Source organism: Zootermopsis nevadensis, unplaced genomic scaffold, assembly GCF_977971745.1.
Source record: "Zootermopsis nevadensis isolate Lab colony 2312 unplaced genomic scaffold, Znev_1.0 Znev_ptg000023l, whole genome shotgun sequence".
Lineage (NCBI taxonomy): Eukaryota > Metazoa > Arthropoda > Insecta > Blattodea > Termopsidae > Zootermopsis > Zootermopsis nevadensis.
This window is the reverse complement of record NW_028259155.1, coordinates 2,917,277-2,943,716: the sequence shown is the minus strand read 5'-3', so window position 1 is coordinate 2,943,716 and position 26,440 is coordinate 2,917,277. Positions and strand designations below refer to the sequence as shown.

Sequence of the window (26,440 nt, the reverse complement as noted above, 5' to 3'; positions counted from 1 at the left end):
CGATTTTCCAATATCGCTCCCAATGTTCACCGAATTGTTTGGATCAGATTCCCGGGGCCGTGCGTCGTCGTCGGTTAAGTTAGGTTATGTTCGGATAGGTAGGGTTAGGTTAGGTTGGGTTTGATTGGATTGGATTGGGTTGGTTGGTTAGTTGCTTGCTTAGTTAGTTGATTAGGTTAGGTTAGTTTAGGTTACGTTAGTTAGGTCGTTGGTTAGGTTATGTTAAGTTGGTTTAGTGGATTTTGTTAGGTAAAGTTTTGAAAATTTTTGTGTGACTTTTGACACTTATGGCCACAATTCGTCACGTCTTAACAGTAAGTCACGTTTGTAATTCTTCGTCATGTTTCGACACATTTGGTGATACCTTGTCACGACATGAACGCTTGTCATGCAATGTCACGCTTGGGCACGCGTGGTCACTAAGTCACGTTTCGGCACACCTATGTTACTTATGGCTCGGTTATTACTGGTTGCTTTGCAATACGTTAAACTAAGTTTCGACATGTTGGGGTAGGTTAGAAATGGCTAGGTTTGGTTGGATTAGGTTATGTTAGGTTAGGTTAGGTTAGGTTAAGTTAGGTAACGTTTTGAAAATATTCGTCGTGTTTCGGCACTTATGGCCACATCTCGTGACGCCGTCACAGTACGTCACGCGTAGTGACGCTTTATCACGCATTCAAAATGTTAGTGATGTTTTAAGACTTAAGGCGTCCTCTCGCGACGCTTCCAAAGAGGTCACGCATAGTTACGCTTTGTCACTAATATATATATATAACTGAAGATAATGGAGTGGACATCAGCTGCTGTAGTGATGAATCGAGTGATATATCAGAGAGCGGTGGTCTGTGAGGAGTGGATGCATTGTCCGAAGAGTTGTTAAGAAGATAAAATTATCTAATACACTCTACGGTGTTAATTTTCTAGTAATGTGTAGTGTAGTGAAATCGACTTTCCTGTGTTACATACCGTGGTGATATTTTATTTGGAGTGTACTGTACGCGGCCTGCTGCCATCCCTCCCAGCAAAGTTCAGCGGCCAAGAACGCTGGCACGCAGTATACAACTGTTTACCGCTGACGTACCCCAATATACACCAAAACTACTTCCTACACATTCTACAACTTTTGTGCTTTCTTGAACCACAAAAATGTTAAACAACGTTGTTACAATACCACAAACACATCTAGCATCCATTCTCATACCATCTCTCAGAAAATCCAGAAATTTTGTTATGTGGGGCCGTTAATTTACTTACAGAGGCGTCATTCAAACATCCAAGCATCTGCAGAGCGAGTTATGAACAATAGCTTTGTTGTTCGCATATGCATATGTTTTTTGTGTGCTACAGTACATCGAGAAAACATTTCACATAGAGTACAATAGTGACAGACTACAGACCATGAATGAAGGATTATTTAAGTAGAATTTGAGGATCTCATGGCGGTGAGTGCGAAGATGGCGGCTGCCTTCTCGGTTGTAGCGTCGAACGACGTTTCAGAGGTCCTTGCCACCTCCATCATCACGGCGATAATGGATGATGAATGCAGAAAGAACCTCTGAAACGTCGGCCAACGTTTTACCAGACTACACGGCGCTACAACCCAGAAGACAGTCATATTCGTAAGATTATTTATTGTACTTTAAAAATGCAAATTTCGTGTTACTGAACTAGTTTAACACACGAAATGTACTTGGGAATTAGACACAATCACATATCTTTAATATCGCTCTACTTCAACCCGCAGACAACGTTCAAAATCAGTTTTCTGTAACTGACTTAAAAAGTTTTGTACCTAAAAAAAAGTTAAAAATTTGTTCTTTCAGGGGCTGTGCCGCGTCGACTGTTGAAAATTATCCGACGACTCGGCAAAGACTTCAGTTTCCATCACATATTCGACCTGAAGATGGAAGCTAAAATTTGTGTCGAAACGCTGGATAATTTTCAACATTCTACGCGACTCAGACACCAAAGTCAGATTTACACGTAATTAATGTGCATTTCTTGTTGCGTTGTCTGTATTACCAGAGTCCAGTCTCTTTTATTGCGTTGTATAATGGAACCAGCTGTTGTAAGCCGTGTTCCTCTAACCTACAAGTCTTCTAATTTTAGAAATTGAGTAATGTATTTGGGACAGTTAATGTTTATAATCCATTTAGCGAAATAATTTCACACTAGAGTAACAAACAACTACAGGGATCACCAAAACCTATGTTCAGATTCAAGTTTTTTTTCAGATAATCCGCATACCACACAAACAAGATATCCGACTGATTCGTCTATTCTTGGCATAAGCCCATTTTAAGAAAAGCCTATAAACTGCACGTGTTATCTAGAGCAGTGGTATTCAACCTTTTTTGTTCGCGTACCCCCAGATATAATTTCTCTTCAACTTTGTACCCCCAAAGTTGTTGGTGTATAATTCAAGTTATACATAATATATAATCTACATCTAAAATAAATTAAATAAATTACATTACTGATTATTCAGTGTTTATCATAAAATAATATATATATTTAAAAATTTCACGTACCCCCTAAGATGTCTTCGCGTATCCCAGGTTGAATACCACTGATCTAGAGCGTTGAATTATGTGATAATTACGAATACAGAACTGAAAATTATGAAATCAAGCGGTCACAAGACTATTATGAGCATTTGCCTGAATAAATCTACGAAGTCCTTCGTCCGGGCAATCCATATTTTGGGTAAATTCAAAATGGTATGAAGATCAAGAATCACGTCAGCCACCTCAATGGCCGGAGATCCAACGAAAAAGTAGCAACCTTCACTTGCGACAGACACTGTTCTAACCTAACCTTAATTACAATAACTTGTCTAAATATTCTCTTAAAAACTTTCGTTCGGTTCTCAACACCAAAATCTACTTTTAGGTAACATATATAAGCTTTAAAATGAGATTTAAGGCTCTCAAGGCGATTAAATCTGTCCCGCTATACGCCATGTAGACGCTTGGGGGGGGAGAGAAGGTATAACTCCGACTCGTTCTTGACCTCGCCACTAGATGGGGGTGAGTGGTCAGTATCACGCCCCGGCCGAGCTTTACCCCCGGGAAAGGACCCCGGTACCCATTGTAGAGGAGGCTGGGTGGGCTCCAGAGCCGGTCTGGACGCAGAGGCTAAAGGAATACACGAAGTAATACGAGAGACTGGTAAATTCTGCACTTACATTGACGCGACCGAGACTTCCTCGAAGAGCGGGTTGCCAGGGAGACGCCTGAGCGGCGAAGTGAGCTTTGGCCCAAGAACCCGCTTCGAACGGACCCTCGCCCAGATGACCCTGTGAAGGAACAAGAACTCAAATTAACACTTGCAGTCTCATGTCAGAGTATCAGTTCACATGCGCGCAAACCGCAACTACTTAAACATAAGTTACGGTGCACATCATTTTGTGTGCTTCAAGGTCACGGTAAAATCGAAAACCTCAGTCCAGATGAGAGAAGACAGCTCGTAACTCGCGGTGTCGTATAGAAAAGTACAGCGAAATTCTAATACTTGGAGACGATAGAAACAAATAGTCAGGAGAATTGCATTCACGAAGGAATGGGGAAAAAGAAAGTTGATAATTTAAATTTTTTATTTTATTTTTTATTTGTAGTGTTCTGTCCGCCGACAGGTCCATATGAACAGGATCCTTCCATCCTTTTCTCGGACTGGGACCTGTTCATATACGTTCTTGGCAGATGATCCAGAAGTGGTTTGCCATTGCCTTCTTCTGTGTGTGAATGGAGTAATTGTTGGGATGCCACGGAGGAAAACTCCGTGTTGCCTAAACCACGGCCTTGCCCAACACAAGTTATAAATTCGGGCACCGCCGGGAATCGAACCCGAGACCCCCAGGATTACAAGGCCAGCGTTCTAACCGCTAGACCACCTCATCTTATTATTATTTAGTGTTCTGTCTGACGACAGGTCCATATGAACAGGATCCTTCCATCCTTTTCTCTTCTCGGACTGGGACCTGTTCATATACGTTCTTGGCAGATGATCCAGAAGTGGTTTGCCATTGCCTTCTTCTGTGTGTGAATGGAGTAATTGTTGGGATGCCACGGAGAAACCGGGGAAGCCCCCGGAGGAAATTTAAATATACTACATTTTAAATCGTATTACACTCAACGTATTACACCTGAACTCTGAAGTCACAGAAACTTCTGCTGTTTATAACCCACAGGTCTATAATCGCATTCGCATTATTCTTAGCCAGTTAAAGGAAGTCACACAACTTCGAAATATATTTCTGTAAAATTTTCATCGCACTCCGTCTTAGCTCTTATAAATTCCTTTCAAGTTTCCCAAAACCAATACGCGTTTGTTTCTCCTATGCGTGCTTCACGTACAGCCAATCTTTTCTGTATTCACCTTAAACCCCCCCCCCAAAAAAAAAATTACAAATATTACAAAATATCGAATGTTCGAATTATGTACTTTTATCTACCCTTCTACCGCGCCAAGCCTCTAGATCCATAAATCCTCTAGAGTAGCCGTAAACTCTTAGCCGTGTTACTTCATGTTTTAAACCGGGAATGGGTGTCATTAATTTAAATTCTTTAAACGGCACCAAGTCCTGTAACAGTTAAGCGATTTTTTGTTTTATTACCTTAAATTAATGAGGCAATGAATACCGTGCCCCATCCGCGGGAAGCCACAGAATCAGCCTCCATTGCAAGATAAACAACGGACGAGAATTTAATTCAAGCTCAGACAAAAAGGCATTACCGCAAACTCTTAAGTAAGAAAATGTCGGATGCAAGTGAGGTGGACCCGCGGGCAGGGGGGGGTGCTGATGCCGTGATTTCTCATTCCTGAAAGAAATCTATGACTTCCCCGGTTAGCAGAAATTGATTTAAAAACTCGGAAAATTTAAAGCTGCAAGGACTGGAGGAGGGGACACGCATAAGACAAAGGGTATCTCATTACAAGAGGAGATTTATCAGAGGGGATGATTACGGCTGTAGTGTTAGCTCCGAAGGGGAGGAAAGGGACAGACAGTTCAACACTTTATAGTAATGACGGCAGTGGTTAGGTTCCCAAGCCTTGGGTCTTCGCCCCCCCAACGTAGTGGCACACGCTTGCAACCCATTTTCCACCTGTGACAAGGATCATTTACTGATTCGAGAGCAGAAAATACATAGGAATCAAAATAAACTACAATTTTACTTGTATTTATTTCATCGTTTGTTTAACGACGTTTAATATACAATACGGAAGATACTTTATACATCATATAATAAAAGTATGGTTTAGAATCGTTTGAAAATGACATGTCAACGTTCGTGCACATTTTAAGACATTAAAACATTATTATTAATTTTTCATTTCTTGGTGGAATTAAGATAAAATCACGAAACCGCACATTCAGAATTCGTGGTCAGAGACACTAGAATTCGAACCGGATGAATGAATGAGAAATTGCCACTAAAGTTTGACTTTCTAAATTCCATTTGTAGCTTAAATGCGTCATGTTTGTGTTGATTAAATATATATTTATTTTCACAGTCTATACACAAACGTTGTAATTAAATGATGTTGTTAAAATTATATAATATTAAAACATTATGTAGTATAAAATATTATATTTTGGCGCTTTTTATCATAAATACGATTTTACATTATTTAGCGCTTTTTTTACGACATGTTTCGATGGATAAGACCTCATCTTCAGGTTTATATCAATTTTATAATATTTTAAAATTATTAGATATTTTTATGCAATGTATTATATTGATCTGTGGTTTGTTGTAGATTTTCTATTTTCATGATGAGTTGTTTGTTTGTAGTCAGACGTTTATTAATTATTATCATGAAAATGAGTATGGAATTTACATAGGAAATAAATAAATATAAATATATAAGTAAAATATAACGAAAACATACCAAGATGTGTGTTAATCATACCGTACACCGTCCAAGTGTCAAGATTGTGATTTGCGCAATCAGTTCAAAACGAAACAAAGCCAGATAATATAATAAAATGCAATTCATAAAAACTCTAGAATTGATTTCCTTTCATACATTAATTTTACAAGTGCTGTCTCCTTTTTAGAAATTATCTCGCTCTTTTAATATGTTTTCTGGGTGTATGAGCGTGTTTATAACGTAGCATATCAGACGTACACTGACTCTTTCAGACAACCAATGACCAGCAGATGTCGTCAACGTAACAAATTTGTATTAAACTCAATAACATACCAGAAAACAGCAGTTTCATCCTCAGTGTCGACCTCCGTATTAAAATGTTCAGATGACTGAAGAAATTTCGAAAAAACACTGACGTCACTTAAGTGCATATAAGAAGGCAAAGACTTAATGGAAAACAGATCCCAGGTCAGATTTTAGATAACGCCGGCCAAATTTTGCTTACATCGATTCTTTGTTTATTTAATGACGTTCTATGAAATGTGACGGTTATTTAGTAACGAATGATAAGTGATGGAGAGGTTTTATTTAAAAGACTCTTGAATATACGATATCGCAACCCTTAAGAAAACTATCTAATCTTCTAGTGTCTTATAAAATAAATTAATGGCATATGAATAATAACAATCAACCTATGAATTTATTATCATAGTGAGATCTGAGGTCCTCAAGGCGGCGAGCAGACTACACGGCACAACCCGGAAGACAGCCATCTTATTATTATTATTTCTTGAATATCAATGATTCACGAACAAATGAGGACAAACATCTGCGAGATGTTATGTTTAAGAATAAATACTTGATTTAAAGTTGTTCAAAAGGAATTTATTTCTCGAACTAAACGTGCTTTGATGCAGAGTGGTTTACGCAGAAATAGTGTAGCCGTTCATGTTTAAAGCTAACTTTATCTTACACAGGAAGATTTACACTGGTCGAAGTGTGTACTTCGTTTGTGGCTTACACATAGATTATATACCACCAGACATTAAAGGCTGTATGTAGTGTCATGTTTAATTTTCGCCAAACTTTTCTTCTTACACGCCAAATATAAGAAATTCGTCACAACTCTGATGTAGCAAACAGCGAGAGGAAGCGAAATGCAGACATTTGTGTCCTTGTATATCACGAAATGATGACAAAATGCATTGACTTCTTTTGAAGTCGGGAACCATGACTTAAATATATTCTGTGAAAATAATAATTAAAGCTATAAGAAACTAACCTAAATTAAAACGGGCTTAAGTCTTCATTCGCACTGCTAAGAACCCTGGAGTCAATCCAAAATTAGAATGATCATTACTTAAATATCTCTACACGACTTTATTAATGATTACAAAAGTCTTTTGCCATCTTTATATATTTTACTTTGTACATCATGTAAACAACTGGATAATACATTAATTAACGGCATCTAACCAAGTACTTTGCCTATGCGGGGTTAAATATGACGTCGAAAAAATACTACTTTACTGGAATACGATGTGAAATGTCAAGACATATTTCACAGCGAAATCGTACCTCGTTCCAGCAACGAACGTGTGGAGGAATGTCTTCCCAGGGGAGTGAAGACAGCTCAGAACTCACAGCGTAGCAAAAACTGTTGAATTAGATCCGCGCGGGTACGAAGGATGAACTCTTTCGGTGACCTTGAAAAATTAAATTTGGTTGTGACACTTTAGTTATATCAAAATCCATTCCAGAACATTGCCAAATTGTGTCTGGCGTCCGATTCTTGTCATATTTTGTACAGTTCCTCCCGTGTATTTATTTAGTGTTCTGTCTGACGACAGGTCCATATGAACAGGATCCTTCCATCCTTTTCTCGGACTGGGACCTGTTCATATGCGTTCTTGGCAGATGATCCAGAAGTGGTTTGCCATTGCCTTCTTCTGTGTGTGAATGGAGTAATTGTTGGGATGCCACGGAGAAACCGGGGAAGCCCCCGGAGGAAAACTCCGTGTTGTCTAGACCACGGCCTTGCCCAACACAAGTTATAAATTCGGGCACCGCCGGGAATCGAACCCGAGATCCCCCAGGATTACAAGGCCAGCGTTCTAACCGCTAGACCACCGTGTACCGTTCCTTAAATGTTTTTTTATTTTCTCTCTCTCTCTCTCTCACACACATGCGCACGTAATTTCTGCAATTCCACCACAGACACCCCCATAGTCCAGCTTGAACGTTACCCGAACACACGTTCACGTGAGTGTAACCTCAACCTCAACCATGGCGCAAGATGTCGGGTCCATTTTTAGCCCAACTAGAGTCAGGTTTACGACATAAGCAAGAACAATATACCGTGTACACAATGCATTGTTTGTTTGTATATAAAGCCAAACACGAAGAAATGCAATGTTGAAGAGAACTTCTTTTAAACATACGACGTAGTTTATAACATCTTGTCTTTCTCCCCTTACAAAATAATGTTCAAATGACGTCAATGTAGGATATGACGTCATTGTGGGGTGTTTGTTGTTTGTCGACAAGCATTCCTTCCGCAACAGCTACACGTCTACAAGTAAATAAATAAACATCCATCTGCCGCCACGGCGGTGTTTGCCCATGGAGGATTCTTGAGGAGTGAGATGCGTTCGCTTCACGGATGGGTTTATTGAAGACTTATCTATCGGACGTCCGCATTTGTTTAAACGGCGGGGTGGGGGGGGGGGGGCAGTAAGCATCAGCAGCAGAAACTCTGGAATGCGCTGTTTATTTTCCTTCAAGTGTACTTTAAGATCTCGAACACTGAGTTGAATGTGGTAAATGTGTTCCCCGTCTAGCATACAAATATAAAATGGGCCATCTGCAAACACGGCGTGTCCTGACATTCTGGACGCGAAATTTCCTTCACAAGTGAATCGCTTCTTTCTTCCTTCTTTCTTTCTTTCCATTTCATAATCACAGTCACTGACAGTAATAATACTACGACCACTCGCCCCAATCTGGTGCCGAGATTGGGAATTAGCAGGAGCTATACCAGCTCTCCCCCGGAACGCCTACATGGCGTACAGGGAGACAGCTGAACATCACTTTACTTTATTTTAATTTGCTTTGCTTTGTTTAATTTTAACCGTCTAATCACAATAAAATATTTTATTAAATATTAAAATATTATTACTATAATTAACATTCAATATTTAAAATATTTAAAATATATTAAAATGATGCTCCTTATATCGAAATGCTTTAGTAATAAAACAACCAGGACAATAAGATCTAATATTGGTTATTTTATTTCAAATCAAATTCTCATTTTTCTGAGTCTGTCCATCCGTACGTCCAGCTAGGCGTACCGGAAAACAAACCTAAAATTAGATAAACATTCATAGCATTAATTTGAAATAAATAATTTAGAAGCATTAACGTGAAAGACACACACACAAACACAAGGGCGGAGTAAACTCGAAACGACCGCTGATTACGACACAGAGGGACAAAATTCTAAAAATTTAGGATCAGAGGGTTGTTTAATGTTGTGTCAGTCAGACTCTAAAACAAATTAATCAACAAATTTAAATAATTATCTTCCTACGTGTAACAAACATTTGCTATTTTGCGAGTTCTGACGTTCTGGCTGTCTTTTAGAGCTATGACCCTGATGATGGAGGCATCAAATACCTCCGAAACACCGGTAAACTTCTATCAAACTACATGGCGTTTTAACCCAGAAGTCAGTCACATTAGAAGGAGACTTTTCAGATATTTCAGGATACAGCAAATCTAGGTCATGACCCCTGGTGGACAGTGGGAAACGCCTGGATCCATGAACATACCTCGAAGACGCAAGAAAGTAGACAAATTATGAACGCGTCATACTATCTGTAATTAATCTATCGCTTCAAAGAGCTTTTCTTTGCTATCACAACGTTAACAGATGGATCTGAATTTGCAGTTGGTTATGGGAACGGTCGGGGAAGTTAAGGGCTGATACTGAGAAATCGGGTAAATGCAGAAGTTCCTCGTTAAACAGCGCACACACACAGATAATTATCACTCCATTACCTTCGTGCTCGCTATTCCAGGACTATTTTTATCCTACAGTCTTATCCGTCAAGGACACAGTTATATACAAGTTAGCGCTAAGCTTTCCGTCCACACCGGTTCCGTTTCTCACAGAGCACGACGACATATTCTTTCGTTCCTGCAAATTTTCGTACGGCAACACTAACTTTCTCTATTCTTTTTCATCAGATTAAAAGACGTTTAAAACTAACACAACATACCCGCCATACGACTCATTTCAATATGGTCTTATTATCTGCACAATGCAGATAACACGGCCAACCAAAACGTCCTACGAAAAAGAGTATGTCTAAGTAATATTTGAGGTGAGTACACATAGTCTGGCAGAAATTTACCAGCGTTTCAGATGTCCTTGCTGCAACCATCATCAGGGCGATGAATGACCAACGTTGGTAAACTTCTACCAGACTACACGACGCTACAACCCAGAAGACAGCCATCTTAAAACATGTCTAAGTCTCGGGTTCGATTCCCGGCGGTGCCCGAATTTATAACTTGTGTTGGGCAAGGCCGTGGTCTAGGCAACACGGAGTTTTCCTCCGTGGCATCCCAACAATTACTCCATTCACACACAGAAGAAGGCAATGGCAAACCACTTCTGGATCATCTGCCAAGAACGTATATGAACAGGTCCCAGTCCGAGAAAAAGATGGAAGGATCCTGTTCATATGGACCTCTCCTCAGACAGAACACTAAATAAAATAAAATGTACTACCTTATGTCTCACTTTAGCCCTGATGATAGAGACAATATGCTAATTCGAAACGTTGACACACAGACAAAATGCTAAATTATTTATTGATATTCACGCCACCGTAAAAAAATGTCGCATCTTACAAAGAATGGCATGTAGCGATCTTTTAATTATATAAACTAAAATAAATCTAAGTGCCAAGACACAGTTTTACTCAGGATTCACGGACAAGTAACAACACGGTCTGAAGATTCGAGTTTCTATACCCGGTGACGAAGGGAGACTCATTATTCGAAATGTAATGTTTAAGGCAATTTATAAACTTTTCAACAAACAATGAAGAATATATAAAAATTGGAACACGTCTACCGTCATCAAAGACATTCAGCAAAGAGCCCAGTTTTTGTTTGTATGCCAAATAAAAAATAGAACATTTGAGAGACGGACAGACGACGGATTAAAACGAGCCCCCAAAATGTTTTCCAGGGTGTGGATTAAGTCGCCTAGCTCAAAACAGTGACCGATGGCGGGCCTTTGCGAACACGGTAATAAAATTTTGGGTTCTATAAAAATGTCATTTATTCATCAGCTGAATGACAATAATCTTCTCCATGAATTTTATTGATTTACGTTACGTACATCTTATATTTTCGTTATATATATAACAGACAACAAAGAGTTACGTTACGTTCCTCTGAAAGTTATATATATATGCCCCCTCCCCCAAAATCATGTTTCAGTTTGGGGTAAGTGTTCCTTTTAATGTGAGTTTGCACCCAAATTACCAACAAGAGTGCGCGTGAGGTTACATTTATAAACTCACTGTCTCTCTAATCGGTAGATTACGTTAGCCCCACCCCACAGCAGATATTAGAAATAATGGCGGTGTCCCACCGAGTTCGGTATTAATTAAAATGTGTCTTATTGCAACTGCTGGAGTGGGAGGCGGGTATTTCAGAAATTCCGAGATATCGTTTATTGTTATTTTGAATGAAGTTCTGCTTAAATCGTCGAAAAGCTCTGTTAACAATTTCCTACAATGTAGGTTCAAGGGATTCAGAACGGATTCGACCGGGCACACAAAAACATTCTAATTTCCATACCAGATGTTAAAGCCTACGAACCAGTAACAACGTTCTGCCCTAGGTACATGCATGAATGGCCGATTCGCGGCGTAAACTCCCACTGAAAATCTACGCTTGGACAGAACTGTAATTTAATTTTAAAAAACTCATTTTATAAGAACAATAATTTAACTATTTTAACCCTTTGAAGCCGAAGATCGTCTGAATATTATTTATGAATTCAGTCCGTACCGCGAAGAAAACACTACACCTCACCATTACGAAAATCAGCTGGTTAACCCTTTGAAGCCGAAGCTCGTCTTCATAATATTTACGAATCCAGACCGTACCGCGAAGAAAACACTTCACTTAACCATTAGAAGTCGAATCAGGCGGTACCACATAAGATTTAACATCCCGGTCAAAGCCTTAATGGTAAGATAAACTATATATCCTACTTGCTTCAAGAATTACTCTTTACTTTGTATTTATGGGTTCCTACGATCTCAATGTAAATAATGATTAAGATTCACCCACCATCAAGATGGGGAATCCTCCGCTAGGGTCAGACTAGATCAAGGGACGTGTGGGCGATAGATAAGCTACTAGAATCTTCACTGGCCTGTTAGCCAACACGAGGTATAAGGCACTGGCACCCGGATGCTGCAGCGTACAGCCTGGTAAAGCCTGAGGAAAATCACCACTGTCTCCTCCCCGAGTCGGCCTGTCCATCCGATGTTCGGGAACAGTAAGTATACCAATAAAACCTTATCGCACACCGTTGCAACGAAAACAAGAACAGAAATTTTCAGGCACCCTGTAGAACGTGTTCAAAGTCGTTGATCAGGATGAAAGCCGGTGTGTACCGCTTTAGGTAGCTTACCGGGGGATTTCGAACCGCTATCTGTGTAATAAGGTGGAACCCCACTGGAGTGGCTGACCTGTAATGAGGCATACTCCCCATAACACCGATTTCATAGCATTCAGAGGCCACCACCCTCGAATCCTACGTCTAATCTGGACGGGGGGATACCAAATGCCCTGGCAACGTCTTCACTAAGCGAAAGAGCTTCAACGAATGACCCCAAGCTCCGGTACAGGGACCCGCAACGTGTCCGTAGGCAGCTCGGAAGGTTATAAGTTCCTCCATCTTATCTGCATTTTAACTAAAATATCTGAGGGAACATTTATCAGCCAATAAACCGACAAAGATTCTGCTACACTTAGCGCGATCCAATCTTACGAATGCTAAAACGTCAATACGTATTTTACGTTATTATTATTATTTAGTGTTCTGTCTGGCGACAGGTCCATATGAACAGGATCCTTCCATCCTTTTCTCGGACTGGGACCTGTTCATATACGTTCTTGGCAGATGATCCAGAAGTGGTTTGCCATTGCCTTCTTCTGTGTGTGAATGGAGTAATTGTTGGGATGCCACGGAGGAAAACTCCGTGTTGCCTAGACCACGGCCTTGCCCAACACAAGTTATAAATTCGGGCATCGAACCCGAGACCCCCCAGGATTACAAGGCCAGCGTTCTAACCGCTAGACCACCGTGGCGGTCGTATTTTACGTACTACAGAATAATTCAAAATTTCCTATAGGTGCACAGAGAGTTTATGCATCAGACTGTAGTTAAAATGGCAAAATCACACAGAATATTTGACGTCAACACTTCCATTTTTTTACATTTGACACAGAAACCTCTAATGTAAACGTTATTCAATTTTTAAAACATCCTGAAAACTCTTGTAGTGCCTGTAGGTTTGACATTATGAAGGTTCTAGGCTATTTGGAATCTGATGACTTTGCAAACGCTCAGGGCATTTAGATACGAAATTAAAATAAAATAAAAAATACCGCTACACATTAGGAATTGTAAACTGAACAAGTAGGAATTCATACGTGCTATTCAACACTGACGTCTTTGGTATTTTAATGGTGTATTTGTCGTCAGAAAATACAAGAGAATTACCTCGATTCCTCGTCACATATGGATCAATGTGTAGTGAAAAACTTCTAACATACAAAGACCACACTCAATTTTAGTATGAAACCATTTTCCTAAATACTGAAGACTGTAAAAATTGACAAAATTGCAGTTAAAGCTTCTAATTCACTCGTAATCAAAATATGCATTTACCTTCAATAGTATTAAGCCTCTGGTGCCAAAAATTCTGCTTAGTTAAAGACACAGCTGCTCTATGTAGCACAGCCTATAAACAGGATTTTATGAAATGGAAGTCGTAACACATATTCTTGTATAACAAACAAGAAATTCGGTTTATTTTTCTTTCTTTGAATTTCACAATACCAAAATTTCAAGAATTTACACAGAATCTCTTACGAAAGAAATTTATATTACATTTAAACACAATTTCTGTTTGCTAACACGAAATCGTATAAAAAATATTACATAATTACATGCATTCTGATATATTATACACGCTTCAGAAGGAAAAGTAACTCGCGTCCCCAATTTTGGTTCGCGAGACGAAATCTTTGTTTTAGCCCCTCCCAAGAGCACAATAATCATGAACCGACTGTTACCCCACATCGGATAATGGGAGAAGTAGTATTGGGTTTATTACAATTATCCCTCATCCATTTCCTCAACGGTGACTGGCAGGTTGATGGAGGCATTGCGTGCCGTTCACATGATACACCCTTTGAACCATCCTTCTGCCAGGAACTCGTTAATAACACCCAGACTCAAAACAAATACGAAATATCTCACCACGAAACAAAACCATGAAACTTGATTTATAAAATACAGAAGATTTCAGGACAAATCAGGATTTGATGTTTTCATGGCGGTGAGTCTGAAGATGGTTGTCTTCTGGGTTGTTGCGCCGTGTAATATGGTAGATTTCCACCAACGTTTCAGAGGTCATACTGCCTCCGTCGTCAGGGCGATGAGTATGAAGGTTTCTGTCTTCTGGGATGTTGCGCCGTGTAATATGGTAGATTTCCACCAACGTTTCAGAGGTCATACTGCCTCCGTCGTCAGGGCGATGAGTATGAAGATGGTTGTCTTCTGGGTTGTTGCGCCGTGTAGTCTGGTAGAAGATTGCCGACGTTTCGGAGGTCCTTGCTGTCTCCATCGTCAGGGCAGCAAGGACATATGATGTTTAATATTTGAGAAGTGAGTGATAAAGACGGATTATCTGACTGGATGCTGGAGAACACTGCATAATGAGGTCTACCATAATTTGTATTCTTTACCAGATATTAGTATGGCGACTGAATAAAATATTATGAAATATATTCTGACATGCATCAAACATTGGAGAAATAAAAGATGCATACGAAGTTTCGATTCAAATACCTGAATAAAAGTGACCACATGCAAGATGATTATGATAATATTAATAAATATTTAAGAGATAAGATATGAAAGTGTGGACTGTGTTCATCTGGCAAGTGTAAATAGGGGCAGCGAGCATTCTCGTTAATACAAATAACGAAGAATTTATTGACCAGCTGAGGGACTATTTGCCTTTCAAGAAGAAATATGTCGTGTGGAAGAAAGATGATGTATACTGTGTGCATAGTTAGTCAGTTACTTCTACTCAAGGTCATCTTCAGGGTCTGAACCATCAACTTCCAATGCGACATCCCGCATTACCCTAAATATTCTCAACCGAGTGATGTCTCCTGATTTAACATTTCTAATACGAAACATAAATCAAGTTCCATGTTACGTAATTCAAGGAAACTGCTACAAATATATAACATAGGCCTCGTAGATTAAGCACGTTAACATCAAAAGACTAACGAGAGTTCACCACTCGTTAAAAGTTTAGTTCGTGAGACTTCTTTAAAATTAATAGTATGGAAAATGTACGAGGTGCGATCGGAAAGTTTCCAGACTGTGTCAATAGAGGGATGTAGTACGAGCTTCTGCCGCTAGGGGGTGCGGCCTACATTCATAGTGAATCAGTGTGCCAGCCGGCATCATCGAATTAGCATTTGTTTCTTAGTTACGGGCGTTTTGGTAGTGCATTACACCGACCCTCCTGCGATTTCTTTTATAGGCGCAGTCTTGAAACTTTCCGATCGCACCTCGTATCCATCCGATTTGGGTAAAATGCCACCTCCAAATGAAGATTATGATAATTTCCAGTTCATACATTTTTACTGTGTTTACACACACAAAATATAATTTTAAACCTACCAATCAAAATACGCTTTGTAGCTGAATTTTCTTAGCAGCTTAGGTTAATCCAGTTATAATTCAGTTCAATTCATTATTTATTTACGTGCTGAATTAAAGACCAATTACAAAACATAAAGAGAGAATAAGCAATCAAAACAAACAAACAAAACAACAAGCCAACATACATAATCTGATTCATAAAAGTAATTTCAGCGGTCATGTTAAACTCGTGAGTATGAAGTGACACAAATGTGTACGTACTTTATAATAGATACAATTAATATCTAACAAATTGTAAATAATCAAAATTATTACAAAATATGACCGAGAGAAACAATTATTGTTTTTTCGATATACGAAATTCCTTTGCTGACAATAAAATATCTGTTACGTATCTATCTGAAGAACCATTTCTAACCGAAGAGTTTGAAAATGAACAAAGAAATGTCTGCGAAATACCGAGTAGGCACTCGAAGACATTTTCCAAAATTTAAAACCAAGGTAAAGTTGAATAAGGGCAAACATAACATAAACCTACATATTAAACATAAATTTCTATAAAAGTAAGTTCTGGGACAGAATTCGAATTTGGACAAACCTCGCGGGTCGACTAAACGTACGTACACCCTTAAGAGTCAATATTTTACGGATTACAACAAAAACGCTTCAAAGTACAGAAGAATTTGTTATCTACTGGATGATATAAAAAATCCGGTAATTATATTTACGACGCAATTCTATTTGCAAACGAAAATCACTGCTGTATCTCTTGAAGGCCTTGCCTGCTCCGACCGTCCGAAGAGGAATCTGGGATCTGCTGTGACGCAGAACGTGATTAACGGTGACTGAATGTCGCTTCTGTTGTTCTTGTGAGTACCTGGGAAATGTATGCCTACTTTTTACTGCCACAGTGAACTTTGAGCTGCCTACATGTAGTCAGGCTTGGCATTTTGGTGACACCGAACCAACAGTGGTGACCTTTTGTTGAACACGGGCGTGTTGGAGGCCCCAAACAGACTTCCAAATCCCAAAGCAAAGTCAGTCTCCTTAACCGTATACATCGGCCTTTACACAAAAAACAATAAAAAAATATCTAAACTCAGGGATTCTGTATTTGCAATGATTGTCTCGTAAAAAATTTACGTGATATTTATAAATCACACCGTCCCTGTAAATGGCAACGAATTTAAAAAAAAGTGATGACGTACAGTGTAGGAAAAATAAGTTGTGATTGTATCTAAGATCGAAATCGGCCTTCCTTAACGAATAACAGCAGCTCCTTAAAACCTAATCGTTCCAATCAAACACACCCATTCTTTTATATACTCTGAGGAACCTAACCCAAACAAGTTTTTCACGTCCGGACATTCCTTTTCCAGAAGTTTAAAAAAAATAATGACATAAGTCTATAAGAGATGTCGGCGTTAGGACAGTTTCGTAAGCAGACATTTAATTAAGCATATAAACAAATTCTTACTTTACTGAGACTCGTCATTAACGCCCTGAGGTCAAACATCTTATAAATAAAATTTAAGAATTCAGTCCGTACCGCGAAGAAAACACCAGGCGTTACTTATTTGAAGGCATTGCCTCCACGTTTTCTGGAGGGACTGAATAAAAGCTTCAATTCTGTTTGATCGAACTTGGGAAGTTTCCTCCAGACACGCCTGAAGTTCTGGTAACTACTACTTAGATTTGTCGTTCCAGTTTTCTGCTGATAAAAATTCATATGAGTACAATTTGGCCCACAAATGTATTTTCCTTCAGTAAACCTCCACGTATTTTGAAGCCTGGTGTTCTTCTCATTCAATACACAAGTAACAGAAGAACGTCTATATTTCTAGCAACGAGACCGCGAAATTCAATGCAAAATATGTCGCGCGGAGGAACACTAAATACTGAAGTTCACATTTGCAAATTGTGACAATTAAAATAAAATTAAAAAAAAATTAACCTTGTATCAAAAGTTTCGAATGAAAACATTATAATGTGATTCAATACGAATTATAATATTAAAACGATCAGCACTTAATCCGACGACAAGTCACAGACAGGCCTCTGGCTCGCCCGGTGTTAATCACGAGATGAAATTGCATCAGGTGCAGCGTGCAATTGACATGAATCAGCTAAATTCCGCTGACACAGGACGATAGGCCACGTGATATGCGTATCAGACCATTCTTACTCAGCAGAAATATACAACAACAAATCTTTCAAAGACAACAGGGCGGTAAGAACAGCCTAGCGATCTTCAAGACGTAAATGCACTGTCAAAGGAACGGAAGTTTGAGGATCACAAGGGCCCAGAGATGTAGTAATTATCTCCAAAACGCTATAAAAAATATAAATGACGAAACAAAACACTTACGATCCCATCCAGGGTCGTATAACGTTGCATGACGAATAGCCGAGTGAAGACAGCTCAGAACTTGCGCAGTAGCAAACCCAGCATCGCGGTATTATATGTTTAAACGGATAACTGTCTCGATCTTGAAACCATGACGTCATGTCGAATGCTGTCCTAAAAACATTGACTCTCACTAAAAAAAATTCCTACTATTGGAGCAGTGTGCAAAATATTTGATAATATGATTTAATTATTCGTGGTTTTTTTCCCGTCTAATCACAATTGTATATAAATAAAATTTATACATAAGATATTAAAATATCATTTACATATTTGGTACAACTTTTTACTACATGTTTCGGTTACACTGAAACATCTTCAGGTGTAAAGTTAAAAGTTAAAAATTATAATCTTATAAACTAAAACTTAATTACTGTTGTTGTGTAACTTCTGATGATGTTTACTAACAAATTCATTGGAGTGAGGGTATATTTTGAAGTGATAGTGGTTCAACATTGGCCTGTAACGTAAATAATTTAAAATATTTTTAATTATTACTGAACTTGAAAGAACGAGTATAGAAGACAAAATGTAATAAGGTAAAAATATAAATAAAAATGGAAGGTAAACTGTAAAAATGAACATACTGAGGAAGAGCGTAGATATGTCTTGAAGGTATTCAGAAGTACTAACGTATCCGAGGAGAACTGGATCAATACTGATCACTTATAGAGAGAGTAGGTGATGATTGTGTTACCAGTGACAGGATTTTCGAAAAATACACGAAAATACTAAAAAAAAAAAAAAATGCAAAAGTGAGAGTCAGCCGATGTTTCTGTATCGTGTATTAGAGCGGCTTTGCGCCTGCGCAGATCTGTACTGAGTGAAATACCCGTTCAGCAGTAACGTCCATCGATGACCTTGAAACATAAATTTCGTGGCGGATACTATAATGTTAAGGGAATGAAGCACTTCTTACTGTTGCGTATATCATTTCACAACGCTGTATCAACTGAATAAATGTAGCGTCTATTTAAATGTTTTCGGATAAGGTATTTGCCGAGATTCGAACCCAGTACCGCCTGAAAGCAAACGATAAATGACATTCAGTACGACGCAGAGCCGTCCTTTTTATTTGTGGCCATGAATATGTTTGCTAACCGCTTCCAAGAATCTCGGAGCATTTGTTTGAGCTAAAAGAATATTTAACTCTGTGCATTATATGAAACCAGACACTCTCCACTTTGTGTTTAGTTACAAACACAATGGTTTTGTCCACTCGAGGAGAAACAGAGTAGTACACATGCGCGATCTTAAACCAGTGTCCTTCGGATCTTAACTCGTCATCATACCATGAAACAAACATAATCCAGTCGGCTACTTCTACTGTTCTGATGACACAGGCCTGCGTGGTTCAACTGGCGGCCCGCGACCACTTGTAATCCGGCCCGCGAAAGTATCTGTCAATTTGTTACTAGCTAGTAAAAAACCCATTTTTTTTCTCTCGAAATTTACATTCCGTCACTGATAAAATAACATTCTGCTCAGCGCTCTCACTAAAGCCACTGACTTTAAAAGCATAAGACGTACAAATTGTTATTGTATCAGAATACAAGCTGTTGAAGGAGCAAATTTTAAAATAATATACAACTCTACAGTATTTTGCGCACATTTAAATAAAATTTATATTTCAGCATATGCAATGGTAATTTGTCATTTCTAAATAAGTATTATTAAATATAACGTCAATGCAAAAATAGTGACGACAATACAGGTTGCTTGGTCCGTGAGTCCAACAGGAAAACTTTTCTGGCCCAAGCTAGGAAAAATGTTGGACCACCCTGACATAGGCTAACCGAGTCATTAACAAGATACCTCAAATAAATCGATCTTCGTCCGATCACTTTCACTCGTATAAATTACGTAAACATTCGGCCCGTACCTCAAAGAAAACACGACGCATTTCCATGGCAACGATCAGTTGGTTAATGCTCCCTGTTTCTCTAGAGAATCATACGAAAAACCAAAGTACAAATTACAGAATTTACTGACCGTTAAAGCACGTGGTACATAAAATTACCGCTGTGGTTCAAAGTTTTGAAGAAATTAATAAATAACGTATAGTCCAAAGACTGGAATGCCTAGAGCAAAATGTACTTTATATAATCTGCATGTCAGACATTTTGAACGGTCTGCTTGACTGAACAATTTGTTTCCGTTTTAAAACTGGTAGCCCGCGGAAGAGTGGGTTGTCGGACATGCGTGATCTAATCCCTTGATATTATATGAAGGAAGCACATTGTCTGGGTATTATGCACAAGCAGAGGCTGTTGTTTGGTTTAGTGATGCTGACACGTAAGAAATAGAACGCCCCATGTGTGCAAAATGTAGCATCATCAGACGCATGCCTTTTACCGTAGGTTACAGTCAATTACACACGTGACGTCTTTCAATTCGAGCGTGTCATGACTTCTGATGCTTGTATTTATCGCCTTGTGACCATTTATACTTTTGTATTACTCATATGCATGTTTTGATGATAGTCTTGAGTTTTGGACGTGTGTAAGGAACGAGATGAAACAAAGAAATGTAAGACTTGAGGTTCTCACAGCGGTGAGTCTGAAGATATCCGTCTTCTGGGTTATTGCGCTGTGTAGTCTGAATCGCCCTGATGACGGAGGCAGTATGACCTCAGAAATATTGGTTAACATCGACCAGACTACACAGCGCAACAACCCAGAAGACAGAAATCTTCATACTCTGATGACGGAGGCAGTATGACCTCTGAAACGTTGGTTAACATCGACCAGACTACACAGCGCAACAACCCAGAAGACAGAAATCTTCATACTCTGATGACGGAGGCAGTATGACCTCTGAAACGTTGGTTAACATCGACCAGACTACACAGCGCAACAACCCAGAAGACAGAAATCTTCATACTCTGATGACGGAGGCAGTATGACCTCTGAAACGTTGGTTAACATCGACCAGACTACACAGCGCAACAACCCAGAAGACAGTTAAGGTTAACATATATATAACTACAAGAAATCATATTATAAAGAAAATATTTCTTTTCAACTATCGCTGTGGAATACGAAAACTAATTTCGTATTTTGACCTGGGTGATGGTTACTTTCGTTTGTTTCCTTTCAAAAAATTTATAAAACAAATAAAATACTTCATTTTTAAGGTTTAAATGCGTCATGTTTGTGTTTTATAATCAAAATATATAATATAATTCAGGTCTATACACAAACTTTATTTACAGATGTTAAAATTTAAAATTTAACATCTGTAAATAAAGTTTGTGTATAGACCTGAATTATATTATATATTTTGAAAATACTTCATGTCTATTACTTTCATAATTATCACAAATTCCGAAGTTATCTAATTTTGTTCCAGCTAGGTCTTCGCCAATTACATTTACTTCAAATAAGACATGAAATGATGTTTATGAATGACAAGTCCCATGAAGAGAGCAAGAAGGAAAAGAATATGATCTGTTTAAAAACAATCAAAAACTTATCCCATCATCCTGAAGAAAATCACGTAAATCTCGTTCCCGAAAAAAATAACCTTTATACAGTCAAAATCTGAGTTATTCTCATAGTACTTATGACTAATACTGCCGAGATTTTACTCAGTTTCTCCAGAATAATAATAAGAAATGAACCCAGAAAGAAGTCAAATCATCTTCACTTTCGAAATAATCCCCCTCCTTCAACTGCCATCTCCTCCAGTGGGAAATACAGACAGAGAATACGAACCTCGGTGCAGCTGGAGCGCATTATGCACCAGGTGAACAAACAATTCTTGTCACTATAAACAGACCCTAACAAGACCCTCATCTTCCTGCTCCATTTCTCTCCACATCCCTAAGGTCTCGCAGTCTGGTGTGAGAGCCCCCTCCTCACAGACAAAACCCTACTTCAAAGGCCGTCTGAGACATGGACCTACTTAGAAAAGAAATTAACTTTTAGCCAGTTTCATAGACTTCGGTTAACCTAATTCTAACATTTTAACAATTTTTATAGACCAAAAATCGGGTACTTTGGTTAACACTTGTGTACAACAAAGTTTAAGATGGCAAGGACCTCCGAAACGTCGGTAAACGTCTACCAGACTACACGGTGCAACAACCCAAAAGGCAGCCATCTTCAGACTCACCGCCCTCAAAACCTCAAATCATACAATTTCGGTTTTATGGTCTCTGGAATTATACACAGGCCAGTACTTATCTAAATTTAAAACTGTTTATGACTAAAACAGTCCGTAAACAAAATGTCATAAGGCAAAACTCCAGGATGTCACTACAGCGCGCACGAAGATACACTGATAGACGTTTACCTACGTTTCAGAGATAGTTTCATCCGGTTTCAAAGAATTGAATATATTTAAGTTCTCATTTAAGTTGGCTATGGACTCTTCAAAGCAGCTCTTTCGTTACCATTTCCATAAATTACTGAGAATCTATGCGATTTTTTTAAATTATCAACCATTTAACCGCATTTGGACGTTTCGGTAATTTAAATTTTCATATTCGGATTTTAAACACTAAAAATTCTATTCTTCGATGATCTGTGAACATCAGTGACATTTTCAGATCTGTGACTAAGTCACTGAATGGTTTGACGTGCATGAATGAGTTAAAGCATAAGTTATATTAAGTTCGCTGTTCTAAACTCTCAGTTATTTTGTCAATGAGTTCTAAAAATTACCCAGAGACCCCGAACCCAGTTACTTTACTTAGGACTCTACAGTAACAATTCGACGATATTTAGACGCTCGTAAATTAAGTGTACGCAGGGCTCAATGACCCATACGCGTGTGAAAAAATAAATTATAAAAAGTTCACTGAAACATAGACCATTAACTAGCCGACATTTTTAACTCTAACCTATCAGTTAACCTCATTTGACAACTTCAGTTATCTCGGTCGTCAAAGAGCTCATAATATATTTTCGAGTTCTACAAATTCTTTGGATCTTTAAAACTCAAAATCATCTGTAAGAGCTACAAGGTGGATTAGCCGTCGATCCATCCGAGTGCACGTGAGCCAAGTAGCGACGGGCGAAGCAGCCAATATGTTGTTTACACACACTATTCGTTGTATATGAGAGGGAGCTATATTTAACATAGAGCCACTGCACCTGCCTTCACAAGAATAATATGTAGAGGTGGGTTTACTGAAACCTCACGCCTTCTGGAATGCCATCCATAATTTGGCTCGCACATGATCACGTGTCAAGATAATCAATTCGCAATTCTACGTCACTAACCGCGAATGGACTATGGGACGCTCGTTATTAAAAATGAATGACTTTCAGAAATTCAAACATCAACTTATTAACTTTGTCTGCGATGGATTTAAACTTAAAACACTTTTTAGTCATTATTTGTTCATTAATTCGATGGAACACGTGTAGTGAGGGCAGGTGAACACGTGTTATTTTATTTATTTTAGTGTTCTGTCTGACGACAGGTCCATATGAACAGGATCCTTCCATCCTTTTCTCGAACTGGGACCTGTTCATATACGTTCTTGGCAGATGATCCAGAAGTGGTTTGCCATTGCCTTCTTCTGTGTGTGAATGGAGTAATTGTTGGGATGCCACGGAGGAAAACTCCGTGTTGCCTAGACCACGGCCTTGCCCAACACAAGTTTTAAATTCGGGCACCGCCGGGAATCGAACCCGAGACCCCAGGATTACAAGGCCAGCGTTCTAACCGCTAGACCACCGTGGCTAATGAACACGTGTGTCAAAATGTAATTTGAATAAACATTCTAAACGTGTATTTTTGTTCTTAATATAGGGCTTAACTTAAATTACCAAAAGGAATTTTACTAATTCACAAGTTTCAAACCTGTGTAACTTCATTCTATAATACGGAGGAAACTTAAATTTTGGTAAAGGTTTTACTTATGTTAATTCGTGCTAGCCAAAGAGACGTCTTATGTCCATAATAATTAACGTGTTCTTGAAATGTTATTGTCAAATTTATTTTAATATTCCAGCCAATTTCTGACAATAAATTAGACATGTATCGCAGGAAGTTATAAACAGGCCGAGTAGATTCTAGATTTAAAACATTACGCCGTCAAAAAATCACAAAATTATAAGGGGAATGAATCACAAAACATTTAAACAGTAATTAACATTTAATTAAGACAGTAAAAATGTTACACTTGTCTTTTCTTTTTTTATGTGGAACTACAAAAACCCTTAAAATGAAATGTCTGAAGAAGACCGACTATGGTTTTATTTTACATGTGATGGGGTAAAAGATTAACACAATTACTACGTCACATTTATGTATTTCGCGTGATTCTCACTGTAAACAGCGATTAATTCCTTAAACAGCGTCAACCTGTAAATCTTTGTAATGGTGAAGAGTTGTGTTTTCTTCGCGGTACGAACTGGATTCTTTAAATACGTAATATTTAGACGAGCTTTGACTTCAAAAGCTTAACCAGTCGATCTTTGTAATGGTGAAGAGTTGTGTTTTCTTCGCGGTACGGACTGGATTCTTAAATACGTAATATTTAGACGAGCTTTGACTTCAAAAGCTTAACCAGTCGATCTTTGTAATGGTGAAGAGTTGTGTTTTCTTCGCGGTACGGACTGGATTCTTAAATACGTAATATTTAGACGAGCTTTGACTTCAAAAGCTTAACCAGTCGATCTTTGTAATGGTGAAGAGTTGTGTTTTCTTCGCGGTACGGACTGGATTCTTAAATACGTAATATTTAGACGAGCTTTGACTTCAAAAGGTTAACCAGTCGATCTTTGTGATGGTGAAGAGTTGTGTTTACTTCGCGGTACGAACTGGATTCTTTAAATACGTAATATTTAGACGAGCTTTGACTTCAAAAGCTTAACCAGTCGATCTTTGTAATGGTGAAGAGTTGTGTTTTCTTCGCGGTACGGACTGGATTCTTTAAATACGTAATATTTAGACGAGCTTTGACTTCAAAAGCTTAACCAGTCGATCTTTGTAATGGTGAAGAGTTGTGTTTTCTTCGCGGTACGGACTGGATTCTTTAAATACGTAATATTTAGACGAGCTTTGACTTCAAAAGCTTAACCAGTCGATCTTTGTAATGGTGAAGAGTTGTGTTTTCTTCGCGGTACGGACTGGATTCTTTAAATACGTAATATTTAGACGAGCTTTGACTTCAAAAGCTTAACCAGTCGATCTTTGTAATGGTGAAGAGTTGTGTTTTCTTCGCGGTACGGACTTAATTATTAAATATTATTTATACGAGCTTCGACTTCAGAGAGTTTACATCAAGGGTACGGTTTGGTGGAAATCAGTCCGAAAACCGCAAATCCCCCCCGCCCTTCCCACGTTAAATAACGCTCCAGTTACAATAATGATTTATTTAAATACGTAATTAAATTAACAGCACTAACAGCGCAGGAATAGGCAACATGGCCGCCGGGTATCATCTTCTGAAGCCAATCGGTTTCAACTCTTCTCGCCGCTGGCATTAAGGATGATGCACGTGGACCGTACCGAATCTCGTTTCCCGATCAAAGTGTTTCTACCATTCGCTTCTCTTATTCTACTCATTTGCTGCTCGCAGCCGACAAAAGAGATGAAGAGAGAGACAGAGAAAGAGAGAGAGAAGCCAAAGAAGTAGCGAGGTGGCTGTAACTTTGCATTCTTCAAGTCGAATTCCCTCTTCTACCCGAATTACATCTCATTTCAAGTCACATTCATACCTCGGGTTAAAGGAAGTTTTTCCAGTAGTACGTTACGTTCCAATGGCTGATATAAAGAACGCCATGCATAAGGGAAATAAGAGTAGTGATCGTCCAGAATTTCAAGTCCCAAAAAAGTTCGGACTGGACAAACAAAAGTGTTGAAGTCGGCGAGGGGATTTGGGGGCGGGGGGGTGTGTGTGTGTCTATTTGGCTGCTTGGTTGATGAACGCATTCATCCTTTGCGACAGGGTGCCGACAATCTTGTTTACCATTCTCATCTCCTTTTTCAACCGTCCCCACCCCCACTAACTTTCGCTATCTCGGTCCCCCCCCCCCCCAACCCTTTAAATTCACTTCCGTAATGTTCAAATTGAGAACTTGGAGGCGGTTGTTTACAGAAACAAGGGCGCTGCTGTCGTGCGTACGATAGTCAAATCAATCCTCGTCGATCTGACCCTAGAGAGAGAGAGACAGAGCTGGACATCAGTCCGTGATCAG

General features: G+C 38.9%; 1 protein-coding gene across 26 annotated transcripts in view; it reads right to left on the bottom strand.

Annotated features, from left to right (window-relative positions):
• Nucleotides 1-26,440, bottom strand: part of FoxP (forkhead box transcription factor P) — a 475,517-nt gene that overhangs the window by 145,121 nt on the left and 303,956 nt on the right. For 25 of the 26 annotated variants that reach the window (XR_015536730.1, XR_015536732.1, XM_087354642.1 and 22 more), the window contains one exon: nt 3,188-3,298. The exons of the other annotated variant lie outside the window; for it this stretch is intronic. Coding sequence is in view for 21 of the 25 variants with exons in the window: in XM_087354642.1 (XP_087210768.1) it covers nt 3,188-3,298 (111 nt within the window). In the remaining 4 variants the exon portion in view is untranslated. The remainder of the gene's footprint in view (nt 1-3,187; nt 3,299-26,440) is intronic. 26 annotated transcript variants of the gene reach the window in all.